Source organism: Acartia tonsa, chromosome 13, assembly GCF_053477335.1.
Source record: "Acartia tonsa isolate MP-2025a chromosome 13, ASM5347733v1, whole genome shotgun sequence".
Taxonomy (NCBI): domain Eukaryota; kingdom Metazoa; phylum Arthropoda; class Copepoda; order Calanoida; family Acartiidae; genus Acartia; species Acartia tonsa.
In genome coordinates this window covers 35127049-35154028 of record NC_137272.1, presented here as the reverse complement: position 1 = coordinate 35154028, position 26980 = coordinate 35127049, and the positions used below count along the sequence as shown (strand labels likewise).

The 26980-nt window shown below is 33.1% G+C and overlaps 3 protein-coding genes across 3 annotated transcripts in view; 1 reads left to right on the top strand and 2 right to left on the bottom strand.

Moving 5' to 3' along the window:
- Positions 1-183: 183 nt before the first annotated feature.
- LOC145334984 (SET domain-containing protein SmydA-8-like) lies at positions 184-13297 on the top strand. Its single transcript, XM_080180633.1, has 19 exons — positions 184-349; positions 1622-1692; positions 2360-2438; positions 2852-2942; positions 3356-3409; positions 3570-3669; positions 4976-5101; positions 5653-5726; positions 7083-7152; positions 7633-7727; positions 7949-8009; positions 8512-8570; positions 8871-8911; positions 10102-10155; positions 10565-10684; positions 11088-11167; positions 11492-11567; positions 12032-12123; positions 13010-13297. The coding sequence occupies exons 1-19, from the start codon at positions 200-202 to the stop codon at positions 13080-13082; spliced, it is 1566 nt and encodes a 521-aa protein (XP_080036759.1). The 5' UTR covers positions 184-199; the 3' UTR covers positions 13083-13297.
- Positions 13298-13394: 97 nt separating this feature from the next.
- Positions 13395-26980, bottom strand: part of LOC145334986 (organic cation transporter protein-like) — a 15582-nt gene continuing 1996 nt past the window's right edge. The window contains exons 2-11 of the mRNA XM_080180636.1: positions 18944-18990; positions 18093-18159; positions 17280-17400; positions 17008-17050; positions 15760-15859; positions 15195-15286; positions 14412-14472; positions 14117-14195; positions 13866-13934; positions 13395-13474 (exon numbers count right to left, since the gene is read on the bottom strand). Of these exons, the coding sequence (XP_080036762.1) occupies positions 13434-13474; positions 13866-13934; positions 14117-14195; positions 14412-14472; positions 15195-15286; positions 15760-15859; positions 17008-17050; positions 17280-17400; positions 18093-18159; positions 18944-18990 (720 nt within the window). The 3' untranslated portion in view covers positions 13395-13433. The remainder of the gene's footprint in view (positions 13475-13865; positions 13935-14116; positions 14196-14411; positions 14473-15194; positions 15287-15759; positions 15860-17007; positions 17051-17279; positions 17401-18092; positions 18160-18943; positions 18991-26980) is intronic.
- Positions 20114-25337, bottom strand: LOC145335079 (uncharacterized). The gene is made up of 8 exons (XM_080180790.1): positions 25254-25337; positions 24373-24429; positions 23868-24035; positions 23498-23619; positions 22392-22475; positions 21376-21447; positions 20850-21025; positions 20114-20257 (listed from the first exon to the last, which is right to left on the bottom strand). Exons 3-7 carry the CDS (start codon positions 24030-24032, stop codon positions 21022-21024), a joined length of 447 nt encoding a protein of 148 aa, XP_080036916.1. The 5' UTR covers positions 24033-24035; positions 24373-24429; positions 25254-25337; the 3' UTR covers positions 20114-20257; positions 20850-21021.

Below are 26980 nucleotides of genomic sequence, written 5' to 3'. Positions count from 1 at the left end.
ACTTAAGAAGCCAGCCAATCAAAATAGAAATAAAGTCCCCAAAGTTGTAGAGCAAATGAGAAAACATCAATTTTAGACTTTGGGGACCAGTGTAATATACGGTCGAATCCATTGTCCCCTCTCGTTGTTAAACATTACATTTACTAAATGTTTAACAAGATTTTTTTTAATATTTTAGTTTTCTTGGCTTTGACAGATAATGCTGAAGCTGCGCTACGTTTGGTCAAACTTGTTTGAATATGTGTATGTAGAAATGTTTGAGCGTGGCTTTCTCAAACTCTTAGTTATAGGTGAAAATCTGACAGAGTTACAACACAACAAGAAAATGCACTGCTATTTTTGTCCTCAGGTCAAGCATATCCTTATACTAAAGTAACAGGATGTCTGTCTGTATATACTGAAGGATCTCGATAACCGCTGAACCGGTATGGTTCTCCTTCAGAGGTTAGCCTCTCATAGGTCCTGTTTTCCTCATTGATTGCCCTAGAGGCTTCAAGGTGCGTAGCCTCTAGTTCTTATAATAAAGTAACAGGATGCATGTCTGTCTTTACCGAAGGATCTCGCTAACCGCTCAACCAATATGGTTCTCCTTCAGAGGGTAGCTTCTCAGAGGTCCTGGGAAGGTTTATAATTATTTTGGGGAAGGATTCCAACACCCTTTCAAGAAAAATCGCCACTAGAGGCCTCTAGGGGCGTAGCTGAAGTATTATACATATTATTTATAATCTATTATGTACAATACATTGTTTGCCTTTTAGTTATTTAAAATTTTAAGATAGTTAAAAGTTAATGTAATGATCATAATGATAAAGCTTATAATTTAATCTAAAATATTGTTATAATATTCGGGGTTTCTCTTAAAGTGCCTAGAAAACATAGTAATCCGACATCCACCACCCTTATTTCAAATGTAAATTGAAGTTAGTCTTATCGTCTTTAAGTCTTTAAATTTAGGTCTATGATATTCATCTTTTATCTAAACAATGTCCCCATATATTTATTCATAATTTTAGAATTATGAATAAAATTTAAAATCAAATGTGATCTTACTCTATAAATGTTATAGTTCGTTTGTCTGACAGTTTGCATCGCTTTCATGAATGTTGTAATCCTTATTGATATTTTAACAAATGGGAGCGTTTGCGTTTACCATTTGCGGCTGTGAAATGGCTGATGTATTGAATTTTTAGTTAAGTTTTCGCCTGCCTGTTCCTTAAACGGAGTATTATATAAATATCACTAGCGAGCTCACCCCTAGCCTCTATGGGCTTTTCCCTAAAGGTTATAAAGCTATTTTTTATATATTAGATTAATATTGTCTCTATTTTAATGTTTTTAATATTTTCCTGACAATTAGCCTTTTTGGGGATTTGACCCTACGGGGTAAGGAAGGTTTCCTAATGTTTTTTAATAAAAACAAATGTTTAAAAGAAACTAAAACAATACCCGGAAGAGTAGAATCCAATCGGTTCAGCGGTTACTTAATCAGTTAGATCTTAATCTTCAGACGGATGGACGGACAGACATCATACTACTGTGTATCATAGATATGCAATGTAACTTGTTATAATATTGATGGATTGATTGATACATGTTGAAGTTATATTAAAATTTTATTTAGACCGAGGACCTACAGAAATGTAAGGATTGCCCCCTTCAATCATGTTCTAATCACATTCAGTTTCACAAGAGGTATGCTAGACTAGGACAATGGAAGAAATATTGATTTTTAATCCCTCTACACTATTCATCTGTTTTGTTTTTGGTAGCTTATTAATTAGAAATAGCCTTCCTTAATAGGACGAGAAAACGTTAATTTTCTTTAAGTCACTAACAGATCTATAGTATAGATTATATACAGACAACTACCTCCCTTTCTTTTCCAAGACATTTTTTGTCTGTTTCTAAATTATTTTCTGCTACTTGGCTGTGTTGATATAAGCAACACCATTGGTTGTTTTACAAAGAACCAATAGAAAGGTTACACAAGGTTGATGCAATGGGGAGTTAATTAGTTATTTAACCCATTCTCCCTCTAGTTTTTACTCTAATAAGTCACTTCCCCCTAAATTTTAGTGGGCTTGTGACTTTTTTAATTTGTCATCCTCCTTGTCTGTTTTAGAAGGGTTGTGTAACAAAGGAATGTATTTAAATTTAAACTTGAAACCTCCGTTGTCTGTTTATCAGGGTGTTATAGACCATTGTCATTAAGGGTGTCAACTCCCTAAACCCCATTTCTGCACGTTTCTTTTTTAATCTTGATAAATCAGATTCAGAACAAATACCTAACATATACATAAAATATAAAAACATTTCTTATTTTTTTTTGTTATATGTTTGAACAATTCTTTTTCTTTAGAAGCGGGCAATGTTCCCTTTGGTGTGTAGAAAATATTGCTGGAGCTGGAAGGGGCCTGATAGCAAGTACAAACATAAAGGTGCAGTAAATATAAGACGCGGGACAGATAAAATTTCGTATAATGAAAAAAAACGATGTAACGGGTTTCGTTGTATTTTCACAGTAGCTTTTCTCCTATATTTAGCCCCTGCGGGGCCTATTTTCTAACCCTGTGTGGAAATTATTAACATTATAACTTAAGCTAACCTAAAATAACCTATCTCTAAAGCTGCTATGCTACTGCTTCGTTTTCTTTCCACGATCCAACATTTCTTTATACCTGTTTTCTTTATAAGTTAATTTCCAGTATGGCTTCGAAGTAATAATATCCGCTTTCTTAGATCCGGTTCTCATCCATACAAATAAATAATGTATAGCATATATGCAATATCCGCGAAAAGATGTCTATAATACGAGTAAAACAAATCAGGATGATAGTGAATTATATTTCAGGCAGGTGAAATAGTTGTGCAGGATTATGCATTGATAGAAGGACCTCTAGATATGGAGGATGAATCCTGTTTAGAGTGCTATAAACAACAAGGTACATTTAAATAAAAAAAAATCTTTCACATATTTATTCTGATCTCATCCATACGAAAACATTATGTCTAGTATCGTATTATATCCAGTTTTCTATGAATATAAAAATGTACAATCATATGATAAAAACCAGTTTTTTTAGCCCGTGCCTTTGGCATCTCGGGGCTAAAAAAACTGGTTTTAATCTTATAATTGTACTTTTTATATCCACGGAAAGCTGTTTATAACACGATGCGAGAAATAACTATTCTTTGTGGGACCTGCTATTTGTTAGATATGTATAGTTTGTCTTCTTCCCTTATGAACTTGGCTATTGTAAAATATCTCTAATGTTTTAACTATATATTTATTACTTTAATACCCATGTAAATGCAATTATATTACATCTTTTACGACATTACACTATTTATTTAGATACCAAAAAGTGTTCTGTTTGTTCAACCTGGGTATGTAGAGGAAGGCAAGCAGGTGACATGTATAATTTTCATAGTTGTTCAAATTTTTTTCATAGCTAATTTTTGCAAAGCCATAAATAACATAGTATGCACTTTTGTTTAGGTTTATTTCAATTTTATTTGATTCAGTCAAAAACAGTAGTCACACAAGAGGGAAATATTTCAAATTCTAGGTTGCCAGCTGAAGCATAAATCAGAATGTCAATTGCTTGCTGATGCAGCAAAGGAACAGCTATCAAAAAAGGAAATATGCTCCTGTTTAGCAGCTCATAGGTTAGGATTGTATTTGTAAAAATCATATAAATTCAATTTAGTTTATGTTTTGTCTGTTATTAGGAACCATTTTACAATAAATAAATCATTTAAAGTATTGAGGTTTTTATCGGGCAAATCTTATGATTGTAATAACTTCTGAACAGATTGAGCTCTCTGGACATGTTTTAGGAATTAATCCTAGAGATGATTTTAGATTTTTATATATTTTTTTGTATTACCCCCTTTGAATACAGATTCCTCAGATGCTTGGTGCTCATCCATAAGTTTGTCATATTTCTTATTTCTTTCTAATTCTTTATACAGTTAGGGAGTTGAATCCATTTTTATAGAAGCAGAAGTATAATCTATGATTATGGTTTGGACCCTCTAAAACTGTAATCTACCCTTCCACTTTCCCCTCTTTTGGTGAAGATATCTTCAACGCCGATACGATTTTTGAAATATAAGATTCCACTTTTATCTCTCTTGTTAAAGATATCTTCACCAAGAGAGGCAAAAGTGGAATCTTAAATTTCAAAAATCGTATCGGCGTTGAAGATATCTTCACCAGGAGAGGGGAAAGTGGAATCTTACATTTCAAAAATCGTATCGGCGTTGAAGATATCTTCACCAAGAGAAGGGAAAGTAGAATCTAACATTTCAAAAATCGTATCGGCGTTGAAGATATATTCACCAAGAGAGGGGAAAGTGGAAAGGTAGATTACAGTTTTAGAGGGTCCAAACCATAATCAAAGATTATATTTCTGCTTCTATAAAAATGGATTTAACTCCCTAACTGTTATATCCCTTTAAAATGTACCTTTTTAAGAAAGTACAATATATATTAAACACATTTAGAGGGAGTGGGGACAAAACACCTAATTTAAAGATGCCTAATTAAAAATACCTAATTTTAAAAATAGCTAATATTAAAAACACCTACTATAAAAACACCTAATTTAAAAACACCTAATTTATGTATGCCTAATTTAAAAATGCCTAACTAAAAATGCGTAATTAAAATACCTAATTTTAAAAACGCCTAATTTAAAAATACCTAATTTTAGAATATCTAATTTTTTGACAAAAATACCTAAAATTTATAATTCCACAAATCAAATTGGTAAAGAAGTAAAATTTACCTCCCCCCAAATTTCTAAAATTTTCTTTGTAAAACTACAATTAATAAGGGTTGATTGACTCCCTCCTCCCCAAAAAAAAATTCAATGCACCCCCCCCCCCCCCCCAACCTATACCCACAACCGTTGCACGACATGTAGCGCATCTATTTACTTTAGACGTTTGATAAGAAATTTTTGTTTAGATTGTTGGTGGCTTTAGAAAGAGATGCTAGTAGTAGGGAGCTAACTCAAACTCTAATGGATCATCAGGATTTCTTTAACGGCAAACCTGCCTGGAACAAATGTGTTGCCTTCCTACAGAAACATAAGTATGACTTTTTTTTAGAAAGGTTTTTCTATAAATAGGCTCTGAACGTCCGTTCGCATTTGATAGATCTTTTTTGTTATTTTAAGAATTGTACTATAAATATCAAACTTTGCATGATGATTCCTTTAACAGTTATTTACAATTTAGGAAGCTTAGCAATTTTATAATCGTTTCCAGAAAGTCCGTACGCCATTTTATCCTTTTTGACCATTTTAATGTGATAACATTATCCTATTTATCAGATTTTTTGGAATATTGATTCATATTACATCAAGGTACATTGTTAAAAGAGAAGCATCTCTATAATCAAGTTCTTAAGTAAGTATTTCCAGTATCCTGTGTTTATGCAGTTTTGCAACAAAATTACTTGCAATTTTGTTTAAACTTAATATTCCCTTGTCCTACTGTTTCAGAACCTCGCTTTAATGGATGTTACCGTCCTTGTTTTAAATAACACAAAAACTAGATGTAATACTTGATGGTTGTTTCTGTTCTAAAAATCAAATTACACAATGTAAACAAAATTTTAACATTAATATTTTTTCAATTCAGATTTGATTCAGAGAAGATAAAGCACGCCCTTGGATTACTACAAACCAATGGAGTCACAAGCTTTAGTGTGGGCGGTAACATTAACTATAATAATAACAAGGATGACAACATCCATTAGGAGCGAAGCACTAAAAATTCATGGAAAGACAAATAGAAAAAATGAATTATAGAGACTATGTTGGTAAATGTGATATAATTCTTAGAAATCACTAAACCTTTCTGATATATTAATAAAAATATTTTAAATTTAATGTCTTTAATGCATGGCCGACAGACTGACGGACAAAGTAAATTATAAACTTGATGCTCGTTGATACAGGGAATCTTCACCAAAAATTTCACCCGTCTATCTTCAAAAGCAGCTGAGAAAATCGCATTTCCCCCATAGCATTACAGACAGACTAAAAACAAGGATAACAACATCCATAAGTAGCGAAGCCCAAAAATTCATGGATGGGAATACGGTTGTTTTCTTAAAACGACAGCAAATTAAATTTTGTATCCTTAACTTAAAAAATTTGGAAAATCGGACATATACATAAGAGAAATGGAAAAATAAGGAAAAAAAAAAAAAATAGCCAAAAACCTGCAAAAAAGGCAGTCTGACTGTCATGGTTGTTTTCTTTAAACGACAGGAAATTTAATTTTGATATCTATAACTGACAATTTTTTGGAAATCGGACCATAAACACCAAAGATATGGAGAAAAATGTGAAAAATACAAAAATAGCCTAAAACCTGTTAAAAGGTAGTCTGACCGTCATAGTTGTTTTCTTGAAAAGAAAGGAAATTTAATTTTGATTTCTATAACTGAAAAAATTTTGGAAATCGGACCATAAATACCAAAGATATGGAGAAAAATGTGAAAAATACAAAAATAGCCTAAAACCTGCTAAAAAGCGGTCCGACCGCCATTGATGTTTTATAGTTAATTGTGCTCCTTATTAAAAGGAATGCTATCATAAAATTTTAGCATTCTATCATTTATAGGAGCTGAGTAAATCCCATTTCTCCCATAGCGTTACGGACTGACTGACTGACGGACTGACTGACGGACAAAGCGAATTATAGAGTAGCTTCGCTACTAAAAAGACAAAGTGAAATATGGAGTAGCTTCGCAACTATAAATAATTTTGCTTTTACAGTGGTAAGAAATAATTTGTTTACACCAGTATATTTATTTAATTATATGGCAGATGTCCTGCTTCAATCTTTCAGTGAACTTTAAGTTTGTCTGTAAGGTTTATATCTATTTTTTTGGAGTGTACCATCCCCTCCCCAAGAGAAATTTACCCCACAAATTTTTACAAATATGAAACTGAAAGTGGGAGGGTCGATTAAACCCCTCCCCCCTCTAAATGCCCCTAGAGGCAATTAAGTGCATAGCCGACAGGAAAATAAATAAACTAATAAGAATAAATTTCTGCTAGGGGAAGCAAAGCGCCATGCCCTGTATCCCATCTTCAGTATAACCAACAATTCTTGTGTTTCTAATACAAGGTCAGTTTACACCTTTATTTATACAGAGCTAATTGGTGTTTTTCTAATGGTTTTTAAGTCTTTTATAAACCTTTTCTTTGCATTGCCAGGGACTAGGGTTTGTGATTCAGACAAACATATTGAATTTTCGGCAATTTCAAATGGCTTTAATTGGCTGAATCAAAGCCCCTGAGCATTGTGGTAGCTGTCTGTTCAGTAAGAACTTTAAATTTACAACCAACGCGCGACTCTTTACCTGGATGATCCTGCCAGGTTTGTTGGCATTCTGTGCCTGCTAGGATGATGATATTTAAAAATATCAATTCTAATATGCGACCCAATTCTTAATTTGAAAAGTCAATTAATTATAGCATTCTATTCCATACACAAAGAAAATGAGTTAGATAAAACAGGAAAGGGGGGTAGGAGTTAAACTTTCCTCCCCCCTGCTATAGGTTATTTGATAGCCAAGTACAATAAATTCCTTATAACTTATTTAAGGCACTGGAGAAAAGATGATTCATTCTGTTTGGTTGCAACTGTTGATATCAAAAAAGGAGAAGAAATTACCACAAATTATAAAACTCCTACCTTAGGTAGATTTAATTCAAATTATTTTTGCCAATTTTTTATTTAGTTATTGCAATAAGTAACGAAAATATTATTAGGTTTTTTTAAAAGGATATTAAACTTTTGCGGAAAAACTTTAAAAAATACTTTTAATACTGTAAATTTCTTATGATGTTAATTATGACTACATAATAGACTTAGTACCCTAATCATAGTGTAGCTGCGCTACTAATTATTTTTTTTTTAGGTAATATAAAGAGACAGGTTGAGTTTGATTCGTTGTGGAACTTCCAATGCTCTTGCGCCAGGTAATAAACATTTTTTTAAATGCCAAAAAATTTACAATGAAAATATAAGCCAAACAAGGATGACAACATCCATAAAAGCGAAGCTACGAAACGGTATGACAGACGACGAGTTTCTTCGCTTATAATATTGTATACTTATTATAATAGGAATCAGTACTCCAAAAATCAGATCAATCGAATGATTATATCTCATAAAAAGTTAAAAATCAACATGTTTAAAATGGACGAACGGACATTCTGGTAACGATTATAAAGTTGCTACGTTTCTAAATCATATCTAACTACTACAGATTAGAAATCATCGTGTTAAGTTAGAAATCGATAGGACAATTCTAACATGCCTAGAGTAACTAAAAAAGCTATCCGTCACGTACGGACAGACGTATGGACCGACCCTAATTATAGAAAAGCTTCACTTTTAAAAAGTTTTCAAAATGGCTAAAACAATCATAAGCATATTATTCTAAGAAGAACAGACAAATTAAAAGATTCTTGCTTTAAGATGTGTCGATCCGACTGAGTTAGAAACATATTCCAGTTCTCTAATCTGCTCAAAGAAAGGTATACCAAGATTTTATTAACTTTTTTTAAAAATTTGTATCTGATAATAAATATTCAACTGCTAATTCCTTTCAATTTAGAAAAGGATTTCTTTTTTGCTTTAATTTTAAAACGAAAAAATTAAGAAATTTTTTTTTATATGAAGCTTATGTGGGCTGTGCTTTTCAGGGAAGCTTTATAAATATTTTGCTATGGGTTGGGGCTATTTTCCTGATATCCTCCGCCATCCCCATAAGGCTAGTAGTGAGTGCTAGTACTTTATAAATCAAATTAAATTGATGAAAATTAAATACATTTTAGGCTGTGATGGATTGGTGATACAAAAATCTAAAAACTTTAAGGTAATCTCAAGTAGTTGTTTATTAATTCATGTAATACCAAACAAAATTGAAGAGGACAATTTTACTGATTAAAGTAAGGTATATCGAAATGATGTTCAGGAAAGTAAATTTTGGTCCATATTGTCTGTAAATCAACAATCATGATATTTCGGCTCGGTAATGTTTGAGTTATTTTTTTGTAAACCTAGGAATTTTTTATATGTAACGTAACTTAGAAGGACAGACAAATGTATATAGACAAACTAATTTATTTGAATTTATATAGAATATGTGGATTTTTTTGTCGTTAATTTAGGTTGCTGATATAGTCCTCATATATTGGTCAATACGTTCCCTCCATACTCAGGGAGGGAATGTGGTAAAGTCATAATAGGGGGGTGAAGAAGGTTTCTTTTTATTAGCCAGCTGGGAGAAACATTTTATCAGGGTATAAGGGAATCCCTCACAATATCCACGTATTCTATATACGTACTTGGTTATATCTATAATACAAAGTAGAACGATGTCTGTCCGTCTATCTGTCCGTCTGAAGCTTAAGATCTCGGTAACCGCTGAACCGAATGGGCTCTACTCTTTAGGGAATATACCTACTGGTCCTGTGGTGGTTTTAAGATATTTTCTTGGGGGGTGGGACACCCCCAACCCCCCCAAAAACAAAAAATCCCCCCTCAATTTTTTTTATTGCAGAAGATTTCCTTGTTTTTTTTTTGTTTTTTTTGCAGGAGATTTCCTTGGTCCTTTTACGAATTTCACCTTAATTTTTTTTTGATCACCTCTTTGGGCAAAGCCCCTAGAGGCTAGGGGCGAAGCCGCTAGTATCCTTATAATAAAGTAAAAGGATGTTTGTCTGTACCGAAGGATCTCGCTAACCGCTGAACCGATCGGGTTCTCCTTAACAGGGTAGCTTCTCATAGGTCCTGGGAAGGTTTATAACTTTTTGGGGGGAGGGTACCACCACCCTCCCAATAGAAATCGCCTCTAGAAAAAAATTACTTCCCCCCCCCCAAAAAAAAATTCTCCCCCTCCAAAATTTGTTTTAACTTTTTCTTCTAAAATCTAAAATAATAAATTGGGTTATCAAATTCGACTCTCCCCTCCTCCAGTGCCACTAGAGGCCTCTAGGGGCGTAACCGCTAGTATATATATATATATATAAGAGTAGTAACAAATAAAATAATGCATATAACTAGGAACCTTGGGCTTGTCAGAAATGTGATCAGCCAGTGGAGTTTTCAAATGTTTTGGTAAGAAAGTTTTAAAAATAAACTATTTTTTTGTATTTAACTATTTGTTAAATGATAATGTTAATGAATTGTTTGTGATTGGCTAGTTACAATTCTTAAAATAAAGATCTTACTATTTTTGTTCATAATAGCAATTTTCTACAAAAAAAACGATTGCATATCTAAATTCTATGATCATCTACTACTTACTAAAAGCTATTTTTTTTTAAATCCAAAAAAGTTTGAACTCTTCCTTTATTTATAACTGTCTTATATTTATGATTTATGAACATAAAATAGCATAATATATAGATAATAATTACTGAAAGCTTTTGAATATGCGTAGAAAATTGTATAAATTGTCTTAGGAAACCGCTGAACGTACGTACCCTAGTTGTAGAGAGAACTGTTAAAACAACCTTATTTTTAGGACAAGACTTCCTCACTGGAAAAGCTGGTATCAATGTGCGGGAATGATGTCAAGAAATTAGAAAATCTCCTCCAAATTTTATCCAAAACCGTTTCTCCAACTCATTTTCTGATTATGCAGGTTTGTTAATATTTTTTTATGCCTTTAATTTGCCTGAAGTAGTCAGACATAAGTTTTTCATTTTTTGCTGTATTCGGACAAAGTGACTCAAGACTCAGCCATGTGACGTAATAAACTCCACTTCTCCTCTAAACTCCCTCATTTTTATGATGCTACATGGCTGTTATTTGAATCACTTTGTCCCACTACAACAGGTATATATATATATTTTTTTTATTTAATAAAGGTATAAGTTTTCATGAAAATCAATCTTGTATCAAAATAGATTTGTTTTAATATATAAGTGTCCTTTAAAATTAAAATTTTACCAAATAATGGGTAATCACTAATCTCTTTAATTTTCAAACACTTCTTCTATCATTTATAATTTTACATAGTTTGATATAAAAGCCTCTGTTTTTAGATAAAAAGAGTATTATTATTGATGTATGGAAATAGTCCTCAATACAGATGGGAAACTATCAACAAAGATGTCTTAAACAGGTAATACAAAGTAAAATAATAAGCTACTGTAAAAATACGAAGGAACGCGTTGTGACGAAAGGGACTGTACCCCAATTTTCCATGAATAATGAAATAAAAAATCATATAATTAATACCAGATTTGTTTGCCCGGGCCTTCGGTGCAGAATTAATCTTACAATTTTTGATTTTAACATACAATGAGATAAATAAATATTAATTTCTGGCTCCGAATCCTTTTCTTATCCGCTGGATTAAAACCAGTTCCGTACCTTAAAATCGTGTATCATATTGTATCATAGACACTTTTCCGTGGATAGTAGGATTAATTCCAGATTTGTTCAGAAAAATTGGGTACTGTCGTGATTATATATCTGTATTTTCTAAACTGGAGCCTGGACTAACTAAGTGGAAAGCAAGGGTAAGTTGTGTTTTGACTTGTGTTGCCCCCCAATAACAGCTGAAAATACGTATAGGTTTCGTGATTTTTTCAAATTAATTTGTTATTTGGTATAAGGTGTATCGAATAATATTTCCCGCAATAAGATTTTATCATAGAAACAAAACGAAGTAGTGGGTTTCGTTGTATTTTCACAGTAGCTTTTCTCCTATTTCTAACCCCTGTGGGGCATATTTCCTAACCCTGCGGAGCAATCATTAACATTTACCTAACCTTAACTAAAATAACCTATTAAAAGCTACTGTAAAAATAAAGTAGAACCTATTATTCGTAGATATGATATAAATTACAGACAGATTTTGTTCTCCTTGAAACACAAACAAACCTAATCCGATTCAATACTTATAGATATGAAAGATTGGATTATATTATCAAATTTCATACAAATTCTACCAATAAAAATAATGTTATAAATTATATTATAGGTAAATGAAGAACTTGCTAGAGGCATAGTTGAGGTAGAAGGTACTCCCAATGCGGAAGTTTGCAGTCTTATATCTGAATCTGAGAAATGCAGGTAATAATCAACAACCCTTTTTTACTCCCAATTTTATAATCAATTGTGAAGTAATTCATTTTTAGTTTGGCTTCAAAACTAATTAAGATTCGCTGGATTAGAATCGGTACTGAGCCAGGCTGAAAAATCATTCTCACATAAACGACCCCTTAAATAGTGGATGTAAATATTCTTTTTTTCTCCCCGAGGTAGTCATTTTTTTCCCTGAGGTATCATTTTTTTCCCTGGTATCATTTTTATCCCCGAGGTAGTCTTTTTTTTCCCCCCGAGCATGGCAACCGTGAACAGAATCTCAGTTCTGCACAACAAGCCTCGCACGACTGAAGTTCCCATGTCTATACAGTCATATTTGTTTGAAAATCTGAGAAAATATTTGTAGAAGATTTTTGAATTTTTTTTGAAGATTTGAAATTTTTTTTGGAAGATTTTAGAATTTTTATTAATTACTAAAAGAAAGCATAATTACCTCGGGGGAAAAAATGACTACTTCGGAGAAATAATAAAATTAAAAACCAAAATTAAACCACATTTTTGCATAAAAATGAGTTTTTGTTTAAATGAGAAGGATATTCCTATCCAGTTTTTTTTTGTTTAGTAATGAATATACTCATTATGTGAATGTGTGAATGTGAATAAATGATGAGCTATTTCTCCATCCTTTATTCCCTCGGGCAAAAAATATTCATTCCTAAACAAAAAAAACTGGATAGAAATACCCAATTCTAGGTTAGGTTTAGTTTTAATCAGGAGGAATGCTGCAAGAGGTTTTACAACAACAAAAAATTCAAAATCTCTTGAAAAAATTGATATTGTCGATGCGATGCATTTAGCCTTTTTGGATTAAAATTTAACTCTTATCGAATTTAAAGCAATATTTTTTATTTAGATTTTTGGATAGTCTTGAAGAAAAGCAGGCTTTTACTGCTAGAAAACAAACAATTTTGACGGGAAGAAGATAAAATATAAATAATTCCATACTTTTTTTTATCATTTTTAAAAGAATTTGTTAAGTAAGATTTAAGAGAGCCCTTTTGGAGCTAGTTTTATGCGTGGTAATAATATTTTGAAGTTGATATAGAATATAGGTATATGTCACAAGGGTTGGGGTATTTATACTGCAAGTTTTATTTAATATTTTTAATATCATTTCCAAGAAAAATTCAATTTATTGATGAATTAATTGTTTTGTTTTACTTTTTTTATCATAATGTAATATCCTATATTTATAATTTAATTAAATTGTTAATTCTTATATAAAAACAACATATTAGTTTATTTCTATAGATTTATTTGTTGTATTTCAAAAATAATCAGCTGTATACATTCCCTTTTGGTTTAGGCTGCTTTTTTCCTGAAAAAATAAAGTTTGAAGATAAAATGTTTTACTTTTTTTTTAAAAAGTTTCATTTATTTGTGATTAAAATTAGAAAAGAATGGAAAAAATGTGGTTTGGATGAGCAAATCAAACGCTTTGTTTAGATCAAGTTGACAATAATAGTTTTAATGTGGAAAAGTGCATTAAATGATAACAATTATGTAAAAGGAAAAAAATCAAAGTAGATACATTTTTGATCATTAAAAATTTACAAATCATTGAATTTCAATTAGGGTTAATTTGGTAATGGATAGACCCACATGGTTAGGGCACCGCAGGTATAATTATATACACCGCAGGGTAATGGGTTGAGAATAGGGGGAAAATCCGTCGGTTTTTTATATGTAACTTTTCATTATGGCATTACCTAGGTTAATAGCCTCCTCCATATTTTCTGGAAGTTTGGTTCCAAGTGTTTCAGGCAGAAAGAATAGCACTGAAATAATATTATTTTCTATGAGCAATAAAAGGTCCCTCCCCTATAATAGTTATAAACGTTATTCTCTGAACCTATAAGAAGCTTTACTATAAAGAAAAAACATGTTGTTCTAGCAGTAAGAGCGATTTTAAGCTAAAGACTGACAGAAAGATATTCTCTTATTTTGATTGAAGGATTACCTAGAATGCCTCCAATAGCAGCCCCGCCTCCAAGTATCAGCAAAGGTAATGGCTTCCATACTGTGCTTAGAGCAGCAACCTAATATATACTTTTGCATTCTTAATCAGTTCATTAAAGCGTTACAAGGTGTCTCAAAAATTCAAAAAATGAGGGATTATCCATCTCTTCTCCCCTCGTCCCTCATTTTCATGACGTGTCACGTAGCTGATTTTTTAAGACACTTTGTAAAGCTTCCAGTCCATTAAAATAATACGATTACTGAAATAGAGACATTATGTTTTTTTGTTTACATACCGTAGGAGCTAAAATTCCTCCTAATCTAGCACAAGTTGAAGATGCTCCTACTGCCGTACTCCTAAATTAAAAGACTGTCACTTTATCTGCAAGCCCTTGTAAGATCAATATTAGCAAGCAAAGTATTTAACCAGTAAGTCCCTTAAGGCTGCACGTTATTTTGTTATTCATTTGAAGCTTGTGCTATCGCCAGGTATAATTCAAAACAAGGATGATAACATCCATAACATCGAAGCTGTAAAATAACTCTTTTTGAGTTTCAGTACTTAATAAGGAAAACAGTAATTTTGTAAGTCTAAACGAAAATGTATATAAATTTGTTGCAAAATTGCGTAAATACAGGATACAGTGAGAGGACATAATTTTTATCTTTATGATTTGATTATAGAAATACCTCGCTTAAAACATAGTGCCTTGCTGTCATAAGAATCATTATTCCAAAAATTAGATGAATTGGATATTTATATCTTATAAAAAACATGTTGTCAAAAAAGAAATCATACAAAACTATTATAGGAATCATCATGCAAAGTTTAAATTCGGTAGCTAAGTGTGTATATGTACGTTTGACCAGTAAGACCTCGCAAACTTCCAATTGCCAATAATTTATTAGTATGTTAGGAGGGGGTTAGGTTACCCAAATAAAAGATGTGACCCCAAGAAAAAAACTACTCTTCAAAATTGTATAAATCTCTTTTTCTTTATAAGAAAAAAATATAAGGTGTTACCATCTTTTTAACCTTTAGTGTTAGGAGTAAAGCACCAAAATTAAGAAATAATTACCTAATTTCTGTTGGAAATAGTTCAGCAGTGTAAACAAAGACTATAGCAAAGCTTCCTGATGCTCCAAATTTACCCAACAATGCCATAACAATCTTGAAATCAAATTTGATTAAAACAAGACATTAAATTTTCTAAGAAGTTGATATTGCTCTAATAAGGATAATGTAGCTGTCAATTGATAAGAAGATGATTAAAGTCCCTCCACATATTATGGCGTCATAAGATAGAATAGCCAATGAGAGGCCAGTTAAAAGGACTATTATGTTTAATAGTAGCAAATGTATTTGTATTCAGTGTAGAGGGAGTTAGATAGGGAGAGAAAAAGAGGGTAAGTTTTAAAAATCACGAAACTTATGTTTTGAAACAATTTTTTTAAAATCTCTAAACCTTATTTTAATTTATAATTTTTTTCTCGTATTCATTCGAATCCGGTGGATATGAACCGGTTCTCATCCATACGAAAAAAACTATGTCTATCATCGTATTATATCCGCAGAAAGCCGTTTATAATACGATGCGAGAAATAACTATTCTAAATTCAAAATAATCCACGGGAGCTATTTACCTTAAGCCAGTTGAGACTATTGTTATTGATAAGTCCAGCTATTATACATGAAATTCCAGCTAGCAGCTGACAAGCTCCGAAGAGAGGCCTCCTACCCCATCTAAAAATGATAATTCATATGAAAGAAAAGATTTTCTATATGAACTATGTGTCCGTCCTTAGTAATGTTAATACCTTACATAAAGATTTCTGCAACAGTTGGTAAATAAAGACGACATCCCACACTTTCCAAATAGAAAATAGTTAGAGGCGGGCCATTTTTCTAGGGGTGTTTTCTTTGAGGATGTTTTTAGTGCCATACCCATGGTTAACTGTTGGTCATAATCATTTGAATCTAACTCTGTTTCTTTAAACAAGAACCATTACATTATAACTATTAACCCTTAACGGTCGGGGGGGGGGGGCATTGAACGCCCCCCCCTCCAGTTTTTTCTGTGTGTGAAAGATAAAGAGCCCAAACTGCGTGACTTTTTAAGTATGGGCATGACACATAACTGAGAGTTGGAATTTTTTGAATATCTCCATCCTGGCGGGCACAGCATGCCAGCAAACCTGGCAGGGTCATCCAGGTAAAGAGCAAAAATATTTTTTTGACTAAAACAAAGACTTTATCATACCAAAATACTAAATTATTAGGTCCTGATCCTCCAGGTCTCCAGAAATCTTTAAAAGGCTCCTGTGGCCGCAATTTTTTGCTTAGATACTTCAAATTTTAAACTTAAGCTTTTCTTACATGTCTACATAACGTATCAAAATCATAAAGATCCACCGCCGTTTTACCGCCGACCGGCGACTGTGGCGGCTGGCAGCTACCAAGTACATTTGCGGCCGCTGAAATTTATATTTTGATATTTCTAATGTAAAATTTACATAAAGATAAACATTTTCTGGGAAAAAAATTGTTCTTCTAGCTTCAAAAATAAGAAAATTACAGTAATTTAAAATCTTTAAGTAAAAAAGACCTAAAAACAAAGGTTGTTAAATAAAAGGGTGAAGGAAGCGAAAATTGACTTAGACTCATGAAAGGTCGGAAATTCATTATCAAACACAAACACTTGCACACAAAAATTTAGTCCTCTAGCACTAATAGGAACTGAGATAACTGAGACCGATTAAGGTGCCGCAAAGGGCCCGACTGTAAAGGGTTAATATTAATTCAAAAAGCTTTGGTATTTTGATGTTTTTATCCTTGAAATGTACTAATTTAAGTTAAATTACTTTTGATATCTTTATCAAAATGAAGCTTACCTTGAAAGCAAGAAAACGCAGACAAAGTGTGCTGGAATTTCAACTAAAATAAAATTTAATTTAAGCATTTACATTTCAAAGTGGATTTTAGTATGACATATTCTTAATTATTCTGTATAAAAAAATTTAGTTTGAAATAAAAAAGTAAAAAATTGGAGGGGATTTTTAGCAGTTAGCGAGATCCATCACTACACACATACATAGACATCCTCTTACTTTTATACAAGGATCTAAAGATACATATAATGTGGAGAGACTAGTATAAAATATACCTAAAATAACCAAAGTATAATTGATATAGATATCATCTAATAGAACACTAGCAGATGAGGTCAGCCCATAGAAACACATGTTTGTCACAAACCAATTGAAGAACATCACCATGGATCTAACCTAGTTTATTAAATAAGCATTTCAATTTCGAGGGTTTAAACCCTTTTTAACTAAAAATAAAAGTATGCATATCTGCCTATGGATCTGTCTATAATATCGCTAATCTGGTGTTCCTCTATAGTGAAATTAAAAGTAAATGGTCGACTCCCCCCCCCCCCCTTATGCTATCCTAAAAGCCATGTGTCGTCATAAAATGAGGGAGATGAGAGGAGAAGTGGAAAAGAAAACCCCTTAGAAAAGGGATGGACAATCCCTCATTTTTAAGATGTCACAAGGCTGACTTTTGAGACACTTTGTCCAGTTACCTAAAAGCCTCTAGTTGACAATTATTGCATTTGGTAAATGTATCTTTATGAAGTCATAAATATTATGAATGTATGCCCTAGTTGTCTACTAAGGGAACCTAACTTATGGCATTGCTGTACATTTATGTATCGAGGTCGGGAGTTGTCTAGTTCAAGTCTGCACCTTGAGGCGTTACAGGAGACACGTTAATAGGTTTAACTTATGCTGATATATCAGTTGCGTGAATTAGTCCTAGTAGATTTTCTTGGATAAGTCCCTTTTTTACAGTTAAATCTTCTAGATAAAGATAGTGTAATCTAAGGGCTGGTTGTCATGAATGAAATAAAGTAGTTATGACAAATTAAACATATCAAAATTAGTTTCAATAGACTTAAGAAAATTCTTACCAATATTTGCCGAGGTCTTAGGAGGTCCAAAAATGAGGCTTTTCCATTTTTGTCTTCAGATTTGTCTCTAAAAAGTTCGAGTATAGTAACTTTCGTGACAATGCCTCTTAAGGGGCGTGTTTTTCATATTTTCACAGTAGCTTGTCTCCTATTTCTAGCCCCTGTGGGGGGTTCTAACCCATCGGGGCCAAATGCCTAACCCTGCGGGGCAATCACCTAACCTAAAATAACCTATCAAAAGCTTCTGTGCAAATACGAAAAAAGAGGCGTTGTCACGAAAGGGACTATACCCAAAAGTTTTATAGTCAATATTTAGGAATTTTTTTAATGTTTTGGTATTGACAATAATATACTTGATGGGTGTGACGGCCTATTAAGGAAAAACAAGGATTACAACATTTATAAGTAGAGAAGTAAAAAACAAGGATGACAACAATCATAAGTAGAGAAACGAAAAGCATTGATTGACAAGCGGACAAAGTGAGTTTAAAAGCAAATACTCATTGGAGAGAAAAAAGAATGGGGGAAAAAAAGATAGAAAAATTATAGAAAATAACGAAACCTTTTATTATATGAATGACAGATTGACGGAAAAAGTAAGTTGTATATATATTAGAAATCTTCACAAAAAATCAGATATTTTAAACTGATGCCCACACAGACATGGTGAATTAAAAGTAGCTTAGATACTTAAACTGGAGAAATTTATCTATCCCGTTTTAACCATTAGAGGCTCACACCCTGACATGACAAATGTTTGTACGTATAAAAAATCCAACTCTTGTGTGTTATTTTTACACAAACTAACATGTTTCACTTGCAGAGACTTGCTAAGCTAATATAAAAATTACCTATACATTTCTAGATTTGGAATATCTTTTTTGTTTACTCGAGCCATCTAAATACATGGAATAGTTATTTCTCGCATCGTATTATAAACAACTTTCTGTGAATATAATTGTAGATCTAGATGGTCAAATAAGGAAATTCTAGCAGACAAACACCTTTGCTTATTTCTTATTATAAGATTTATAAAAATATATCATGCAACGTTCAAAAATCATCTTTGCTACATGTCTTTTTGTGCGTTAGTCAGTGCCTCTTATGAAATGTATTCTGTGTCAGTTGGTCCGACTTTAGCCTAACTTATAGAGTAGCTACACTAAGAAAAAACGTTTTAAATTTCTTCTTTATTTTGTGGAATATTGCTTCAGGGATCTTAAAGGATAAGTCAAAGGACGATAAATCGAAATAAATCCCCATTAGTAATAAACAAAATCAACTATTGGATATAGCGGGACAAAATGTTTCAAAAATCAGCCATGTTACGTCATAAAAATGGGGGATTATCAATCACTTTTTTAGGGTTTTTTTTTCCTTCTTCTCTTTTCATCTCCCCCATTTTTATGACGTCACTTTGTCCCGCTACCTTTGTATTCCATAAGTTTTGAACCAACCAATCAAAACTCAATGAAACTACCCAAAGTTTTTGTGCTATAAATCAATATTAGATGGCTTTAACCCAGGACGGAATTAATACCATAAAAAAACCTAGTTTTTACCACTTTTATGGTAAAATTTTACCAGCCTATACGATTTAAAAGGTGGTAAAATTTTACCGTAATCGTGGTAAAAACACTTTTAGTGGTACTCCGAGACGCTTTTTACCATCGATTTTTACCACAATTATCGGTAAAATTTTACCAGATTTCCGGTAAAATATTACCATTTTAGGACGCAAATTTATACCAGATTTTGACCAATTTTTACCACTTTTTTGGTAAAATTTACCGCAAATTTCTGGTAGATTTTACCGAAAAAGTGGTAAAACTGTTCAACACCTGGTAATATTTTTGCCCTAAACTGGTAAAATTTTACCAGAAATAGGGTAAATATGGTAAAAATTTACCAATAATTGTGGTAAAAACGGGTGGTAAAAATCACGAGAAAGTGGTAAAAAACGACCTTAATTATAGAAAAACCTCGCTTGTACACAAAACGCAAAAATAAAAAAAAAATTGTTTTCATTATTATCTTTATTGATTGAAACAACACTTAAACATATTTTTCTTGATTCTACTGCTCTGGCCGCGAAAACTGTTGCGCAACCTCCTGGATTTGCTGGGCACCGGCCCCATTCGACCTCGGTATCACTGATATTCAACCTGGAATAAAATTGCTCATTAGTTAATTAGATAATTACAGGGATATAAAGGGATAAGACAATGGCTGATAAATTGATGTTCATCTCTAATGATGATACACATCGTTACCCCTTCTGTAGATTACAATAAGTGATTGAAATGTTAGGACACTCAACTTAATGAACCAACCAATAAAAAATCAATAAAAGTACCCAAGGTTGTTAGGCCAAAGAATAAGAAAATGTTATTTGAAAACTTTGGGGGCTAGTGTAATTTACAGCCCAATGTCCCATCCCTCCCTACTAAATATCTAATCTATAATACAAAGTAGAACGATGTCTGTCCGTCCGTCTGTCCGTCCGTCCGTCCGTCCCAAAGATAAAGCCTATACTCGCTGTTTACGCAAATGTGTCAGAACTTCCCCCCCCCCCTTACTCTCACACCTAAATTTTTTCTTTTGAAAGCAAAAATAAAAGTGTGTAGGTTCGACTCCCCCTCTCCCCCCTCATTCATTTCCTACAGGCATCTTGACACGTGGCAAAAAAATCAGCAAACTTATCTAACTAAACATCTTTGAAAACGCAGAACGAGAAAAAATAAAGGGAAAGCTTACCTGGAAAACATAAGCAGTAACAACATCCCTGGCTAACAAGAACATGCTGTGTCCATACTACTCGGCATCATAACAGGGAACCCGATCTTGTCTGCCTCCGCCTTCAAGGTGTCCAGGCTCTGGTCCTCTCCGTGGTAACCGTGGATTACAGGTACGTTAGCGGCTTCCATGATCATCTAAAAAACAGGTTAAATATTAGAAAAATTGTAACGACAGACTTCTTTTAAATACACAGTTGCTTTTCCTAGAGCCTACTTGTGTTTCGTCTTAAAAGAGGATGGTTGGAGGGTTTTTACCAATGAAAATATTCGAGGTCATTTTTCCAAGAAGCGGTGTCATACCCCCCCCCCCCCCCCCGCCAAAAAAACAGCATAAACATTCCCTGAAAATTATGGAAGACCAGAAGATTGAGATCGTACAGGACAAATGAACAGACATCCTGTTACTCCGGTATAGTATAGAGTGTTATTTTTTTCTACTTGAAATCAACCAAAATAAGTTCCTGAGTAGCTACTCTATCATTTACCTTAGATGTAGACTTGATACCCATATCTCTAATGGCAGTGGACGGTGGACCAACAAATATAACTCCTTTCTCCTGATAAAAAAAAAAATTTAAATTAAAAGGTAGGTATCATTCTTATTAATATAATATTACATTCTTGAAATTAACCAGAAAAAAACGTAAGCAGTACAGTGGCGTGCACAGGGTTTTTACGGGAAGGGATGTAATCTTAGAGGTTTTTAAAAAACGGGGGGGGGGGGGGGGAATCTACATAATTTTAATTTTAAGGGGTGTGTTGTCAACCCCATTCCTCACACTAATGACCGTGGACAAGATAATGAACGAAATATACATATATAAATCCCCAAATATATTGAACAAAACAACACCTTAGATTAGTTCAGACACTGCTAGTTTGAATGAACCAATCAAGATTTAAAGTTGTGAGCTAACGTGTTTATAAAACTTTGGGTACCAGTATAACTTCCAGTCTAATATCCACTCCCTCCCTGCAGTCAAATGGAAAATATTACCTGTCCAGGGATATAAAATACACGTGGATATTATTAATGACATATCATGGAAATTTGTTGTCATGAATTTAGGTTCCTAACATGGACTTCATATATTGGTCAGATCGTTTACCCAGAAGGAGGTAAGGGGGTGTTGTAAGGGAGGAATAAGGGTGTATCTTTATTTTAGCCCGCTGTGAGTACCGCTTTATTAGAGTACATGAAAAACTGGTGTAACATCCAGGTAATAATATATCCATTTACCCAAGAATCTTAAGGGATAAGACAATGGTCGACAAATTGATGTACTGTACATGTACAACCCCATTGATGATACACAAAATTACCCCTTACATAGATTACCTTTTGTGGTTGATACGTTTGGACACTCAACTTAATGTACCAACCAATCAGGGATCACTTAATCCCCAAAGTTGTTAAGCCAACGAATAAGAATACGTTATTATAAAAGTTTGGGGACACGTGTAGTTAACAGCCCATTGTCCCCTCCCTCCCTGCATTTACCTGGCAAAGATTAGCAAACTCGACATTCTCGGAGAGAAATCCATAGCCAGGATGTACAGCATCGGAGCCGGTTTCCGCCGCAACCTAAGATAATACAGTGTATGGTCAATAGTAACTAAGCCCCTAGAGGCCTCTAGGGGCACTTGAGTTAGTGGTGAGTTGAAATAGATCCCAACATTTTTTTATTTTAGTTTCAATAGAAAAAGTAAAAAAAATCCATCTTAAGGCTTAAATATGATCAGAAAATAGAATAAAACCAACTCAGGACCTATGTGATGCCTACCTAAAATAGAGAACCCAATCGGATCAGTAGTTATTTAGAAAAAAAGTCTTACTGCTTTATATAATAGGATGATGCATATAAGAGTTATTTTAAATCTTAATAGGTAGATTCTTCCAAGTTTCAATTTAAATTATCAATCACACCATTAAGCAAAAAACAACACCCATTTTTTTTGCAATGTGAAAGGTGTGGGGAGGGGGGGGGGGGCTGGGAAAGAGCCGACCCACTACCTTGAATTTTAATTTTTCAAAGTTTTTAAAAAATAAAATTTTTGGGGTAATTTTTCTTAGGCCTATAAAAAAATCCATGTATAAATTAAAACCTTTCCGAGACATACAATAAGCTTCAATGTAGAGGAGAGACGTGTACGTACGCTAGATATTTCGCTACAAACGAAGACAAACAAACATCCTGTTACTTTTATTTAAGGATTATTTTAATCAATCAATTCTTGTAATGTCCATCTAAAACTAATACCTAACAGTATAATGTCAGAGATATAAAGGGATAAGAAAATCTTTAATAAAGCAATAAAAGAGATGGTAGGCATTTAAAGTTAGCAAATTTGGAAATTACACTAATATATTTTGTTTATATACTAAATTGTTTAAAGTAAAAAGGTTCTTTGTCTTTAGCTTAAGATTTCGATAACTACTAAACCGATTGAGTTCTCCTTTATAGGTAGGAAAGCTTCTCATATGACACGGAATGGTTTTAGACTATATTTCTGTCCCCTATCTATCCTTTTTAATACAGAGCCCCTAAATGCTAGGGCCGCAGCCGCTAGCAATATCTAAACTAATCTTAAAATTTAAAATTTTACCTTGGTGGAGGGGATCTACCACCCCCTCTGCCACCACGTCCTCTGAAACCACCCCTGTCCCCTCCACGGTCTCTGCCTCTAAAGCCACCCTTATCACCTCCCCTTCCTCTAGAGCCACCTCTGTTATTTTTAAATGTTTTCATTTTGAAAAAAAAAAATTCGATGATTTTTAGTAAGTATTTTGGAAGATTAATTTTAAATTTTTTTATCTTAGGTACTGCTGTTTTATTAGCGCAGCAACTTTATAACAAAACTGTACGTCAGTCCATGGCGAAATTACAAAAAATGCATTGCTTTTAAACGTTACATTTAATAAATAGGCCTACCTAAAGATTTTCTAACTTTTACTTTTTAAAACAAAAACTTTCCTAGAGTAATGTGGGGGGCTGCGTCTTTCATACCTATCCCCGCCCCCACCCCGGCCTCTACCTCTGTAAGAACTGCGCCCCCTATCACCTCCGCCTCCACGTCCCCTGCCTCGTCCCCGGGATATTTCCACTCTCAGCCGTTCACCGGCATATAATGTACCGTTCATTTCCTTAAAAAATAAAGTGAAGTAAAAATAACTTCAAGACCTGAAGTTTGTTTAATAACAATAAGGTAAAAATAAATCAAAACAATTCCCTATAACTTAAAAATACCTCCTACCCTTGTGGAATATTCTAAACCCTTCTTGATCTCCCTAAACCTAACTAAAAGCAGTAGTGAAAGTTTCAAACAAAAAATTCAAGTAATGAAAAGGTGAAGGCAAGCCTTGACTTTTAAGGGGGTGGCAACACCCAGCCATTTTGTTGTAAAGAAACCAAAATATTGTTTGTATTATTATACAGATCTACAAAGATAAATATAAGCTGCGAAACTTTTCTGTAACTTACTTCTTCAACTGCCCCCTATGTTTCAAATGCTGATCTGAGGTCTTGTTTCTTTACAATCTAAATAAAAGAATTTGTTATAATCAAAAACTATAGGTATGAAACTAAAAAAATACGACAAAAGTAGAAACCTTATACTTTTTAGCTAGACCAAAATAATCAGTAGGTAACAAGTTTGAAATAGATAGGACAATTCCTACATGCTTGAATTAATGATAATAGCTATGAGTTTCGTCCATACAGACCGGCCATCCAACACTAATTATAGAAAAGCTTCGCGTTTACAAAAAACATAATTCCCTTCCACAAAATAACAATGATAACGTTTATGAGAGTAAAGCTCTCAAATAAGACAGTGGGACAAACGGAATTTTGTTGGTAAAACTTCAAGGATTTTAAGGGATAAGGCAATCCCCGATAAATTGATCCACATCATTAATGATTATTAACAAAATTACATCTTTATAATTATAATTTTTTTTTCAATTTTTTTCAATTTTGTACCCCCCCCCCCCCCCCCCCGACTACCGACGAACAAGTATTTTAGGTTAGGTTAGGTTTTAGGCTAGGGAGCCGAGCGCTGCGGCTAGGCAGGCAAGGATAATACCACCTACTCTAATGAATGTAGAATATACGTGGATATTACAACAGGGGGAAAAAATTGTCGTTATTTTAGCTTGCTAACATGAAATTCGTTTATTGGTCAGTTTGTTCAACCAGTAGTAGGGTAAGGATTGGGTTTAAAGAAGGGGGGTATCTTTATTTTAGCCAGCTGTGAGCATCTCCTTATCAGAGTAAATGAAAATGTGGTACAACATCCCAGTAATAATATATCGATTATTTTTATAAACTTTAATGGAAAAAACATTAAAAAAATAATATACCTGTCTAGCTAACACTCTGGTAAGGGTTTCCATAGTCTTAAACCACTCCCGGATTAATTCTTCCCATAAAGTTAGTCCACTCAAAACCTAAAACAAACGAACTTATTTTGACAAGTAGAAAAGTTGGTGGAAAAATAATTCATCTAAATTAATGAAGCAAAAATTCGTCCCCAAACTTCATTTTTAATTCTTGATACAGATTTTAAAGGGTGGGGCTTAAAGGGTGTTAACTCCACTCAACCCGTAAAACCCCTTATTTGTTTCCCTTCAAAATTAAAAAAAAATATATTAGATTACCAACCTCAAACCTTTGAAATCCCTCATTTTATCCCTCTTAAAATTAAAAGCTTGACGTACAATCAACCATTGGTTGTCTTTAGGACGATTGGCAAATAGATCTGATTCCTGTACTGTAGAACAAATAAAACATTATGGAATGGATATAGAATATACGTGGATATTGATGACAGTGGAAAAATTGAAGTCAATTTAGGTGGCTAACATGAAACTCATTCAATGGTCAGTTTGTTTATCCAGTAGGACGGGACGGAATGGAGTAAAGGGGGCGAATTAGGGTTATCGTCATTTTAGCCCACTGGGAGTTTTACTTTATTAGAGAAAATAAAAATCTAGTGTAACATCCAAGTAATAAAATATCTATTTCTGCAGGTTATCTTAATTATAGTATAGCTAACATTACCTCTAGAAACTGATCCCAAAGTTCACAGGACACAACAACATAGAGATTAGCCTTGATCCATGTGACAATGAGGGTCTGGAAGATGGCCTGGGTCAACCTTCCTCCAAGGGTGTCCTCCCTGATAAGCATAGATAACTATTAACTAAAGATCTAAGAACAAATTAAATATAAATAGGCTATTTTTATTTAAGTGTGTAGGTAGGTATAAAGTATACTTTTTATCTAAAAATGGTATTTTTGTCTCTGATTTTATTTATCGCGTCGTATTATAGACAGCTTTCCGCGACTGGTAAAATGAGAAATTTTCAGATCAATAGCAATTTTGTTAGCCCCGAGGGGCCAAAGGACTGGCCTAACAAAGCTGGTATTGATAATATAATTTCTAGACTATTGTTCATAGAAAATTGTCTGTAATACGTAATTTTTCAGTATGGCCCAGAACCATTTTTAATCCAGGGGATATTTATCGGTTTCAAAGCCATACTGGAAACTCTTTGTTTTCAAATTTTTCAATATTGAAAAAAAAATTTCTAAGAGGATAATACCAAAAAAACAATTTAATGGACATTTTATATAATACGAAAAATTTCTTCCTTTCCCTGTACCTTATAAAAATCGTCGGAAAAAGCCGTTTTTTAAGCAAACAAAAGCGCGTTTTGCTCTATCTGTGAGATATTATGAATAAGATAATGTTAAGATGAGAAAAATTTACGTTCACAGTCCCTTTAAAGACACAATACCTGTAATAATAATGTACAAACTTTTCAACCACTAATAATACCCTGGCCTTTCTAATTAAAGCCTAGGCAGAGCAATGCTGGTTAGCTCAAACGTGTACCGTGGTTTCTGTAGAACTGTTCTTCTGAAGCCAATACAGGGTTACGAAAGTTTAAATTGATGTTTTTTTTTTTTAATGTTAATATTAAATGTAATATAGTTTTGTAATGACATATAAAATATATATTCGATAGAATATAAAAAAATATAGTGCATTCAATATTAAAAAAAATATTTAAATATATATATA

Excerpts from the sequence above, each read along its gene's own strand:
- LOC145335079 (XM_080180790.1), bottom strand. The coding sequence starts at position 24,032 with ATGAACGGTACATTATATGCCGGTGAACGGCTGAGAGTGGAAATATCC. Across the intron at positions 23,620-23,867 it reads GCAGCCCCCCACATTACTCT|AGAGGTGGCTCTAGAGGAAG; the intron begins AGGAAAGTTTTT and ends TTTAAAAATAAC. Across the intron at positions 22,476-23,497 it reads GGTAGATCCCCTCCACCAAG|GTTGCGGCGGAAACCGGCTC; the intron begins GTAAAATTTTAA and ends GTATTATCTTAG.
- LOC145334984 (XM_080180633.1), top strand. The coding sequence starts at position 200 with ATGCTGAAGCTGCGCTACGTTTGGTCAAACTTGTTTGAATATGTGTAT. Across the intron at positions 3,410-3,569 it reads ATGTAGAGGAAGGCAAGCAG|GTTGCCAGCTGAAGCATAAA; the intron begins GTGACATGTATA and ends TTCAAATTCTAG. Across the intron at positions 10,685-11,087 it reads CTCATTTTCTGATTATGCAG|ATAAAAAGAGTATTATTATT; the intron begins GTTTGTTAATAT and ends CTCTGTTTTTAG.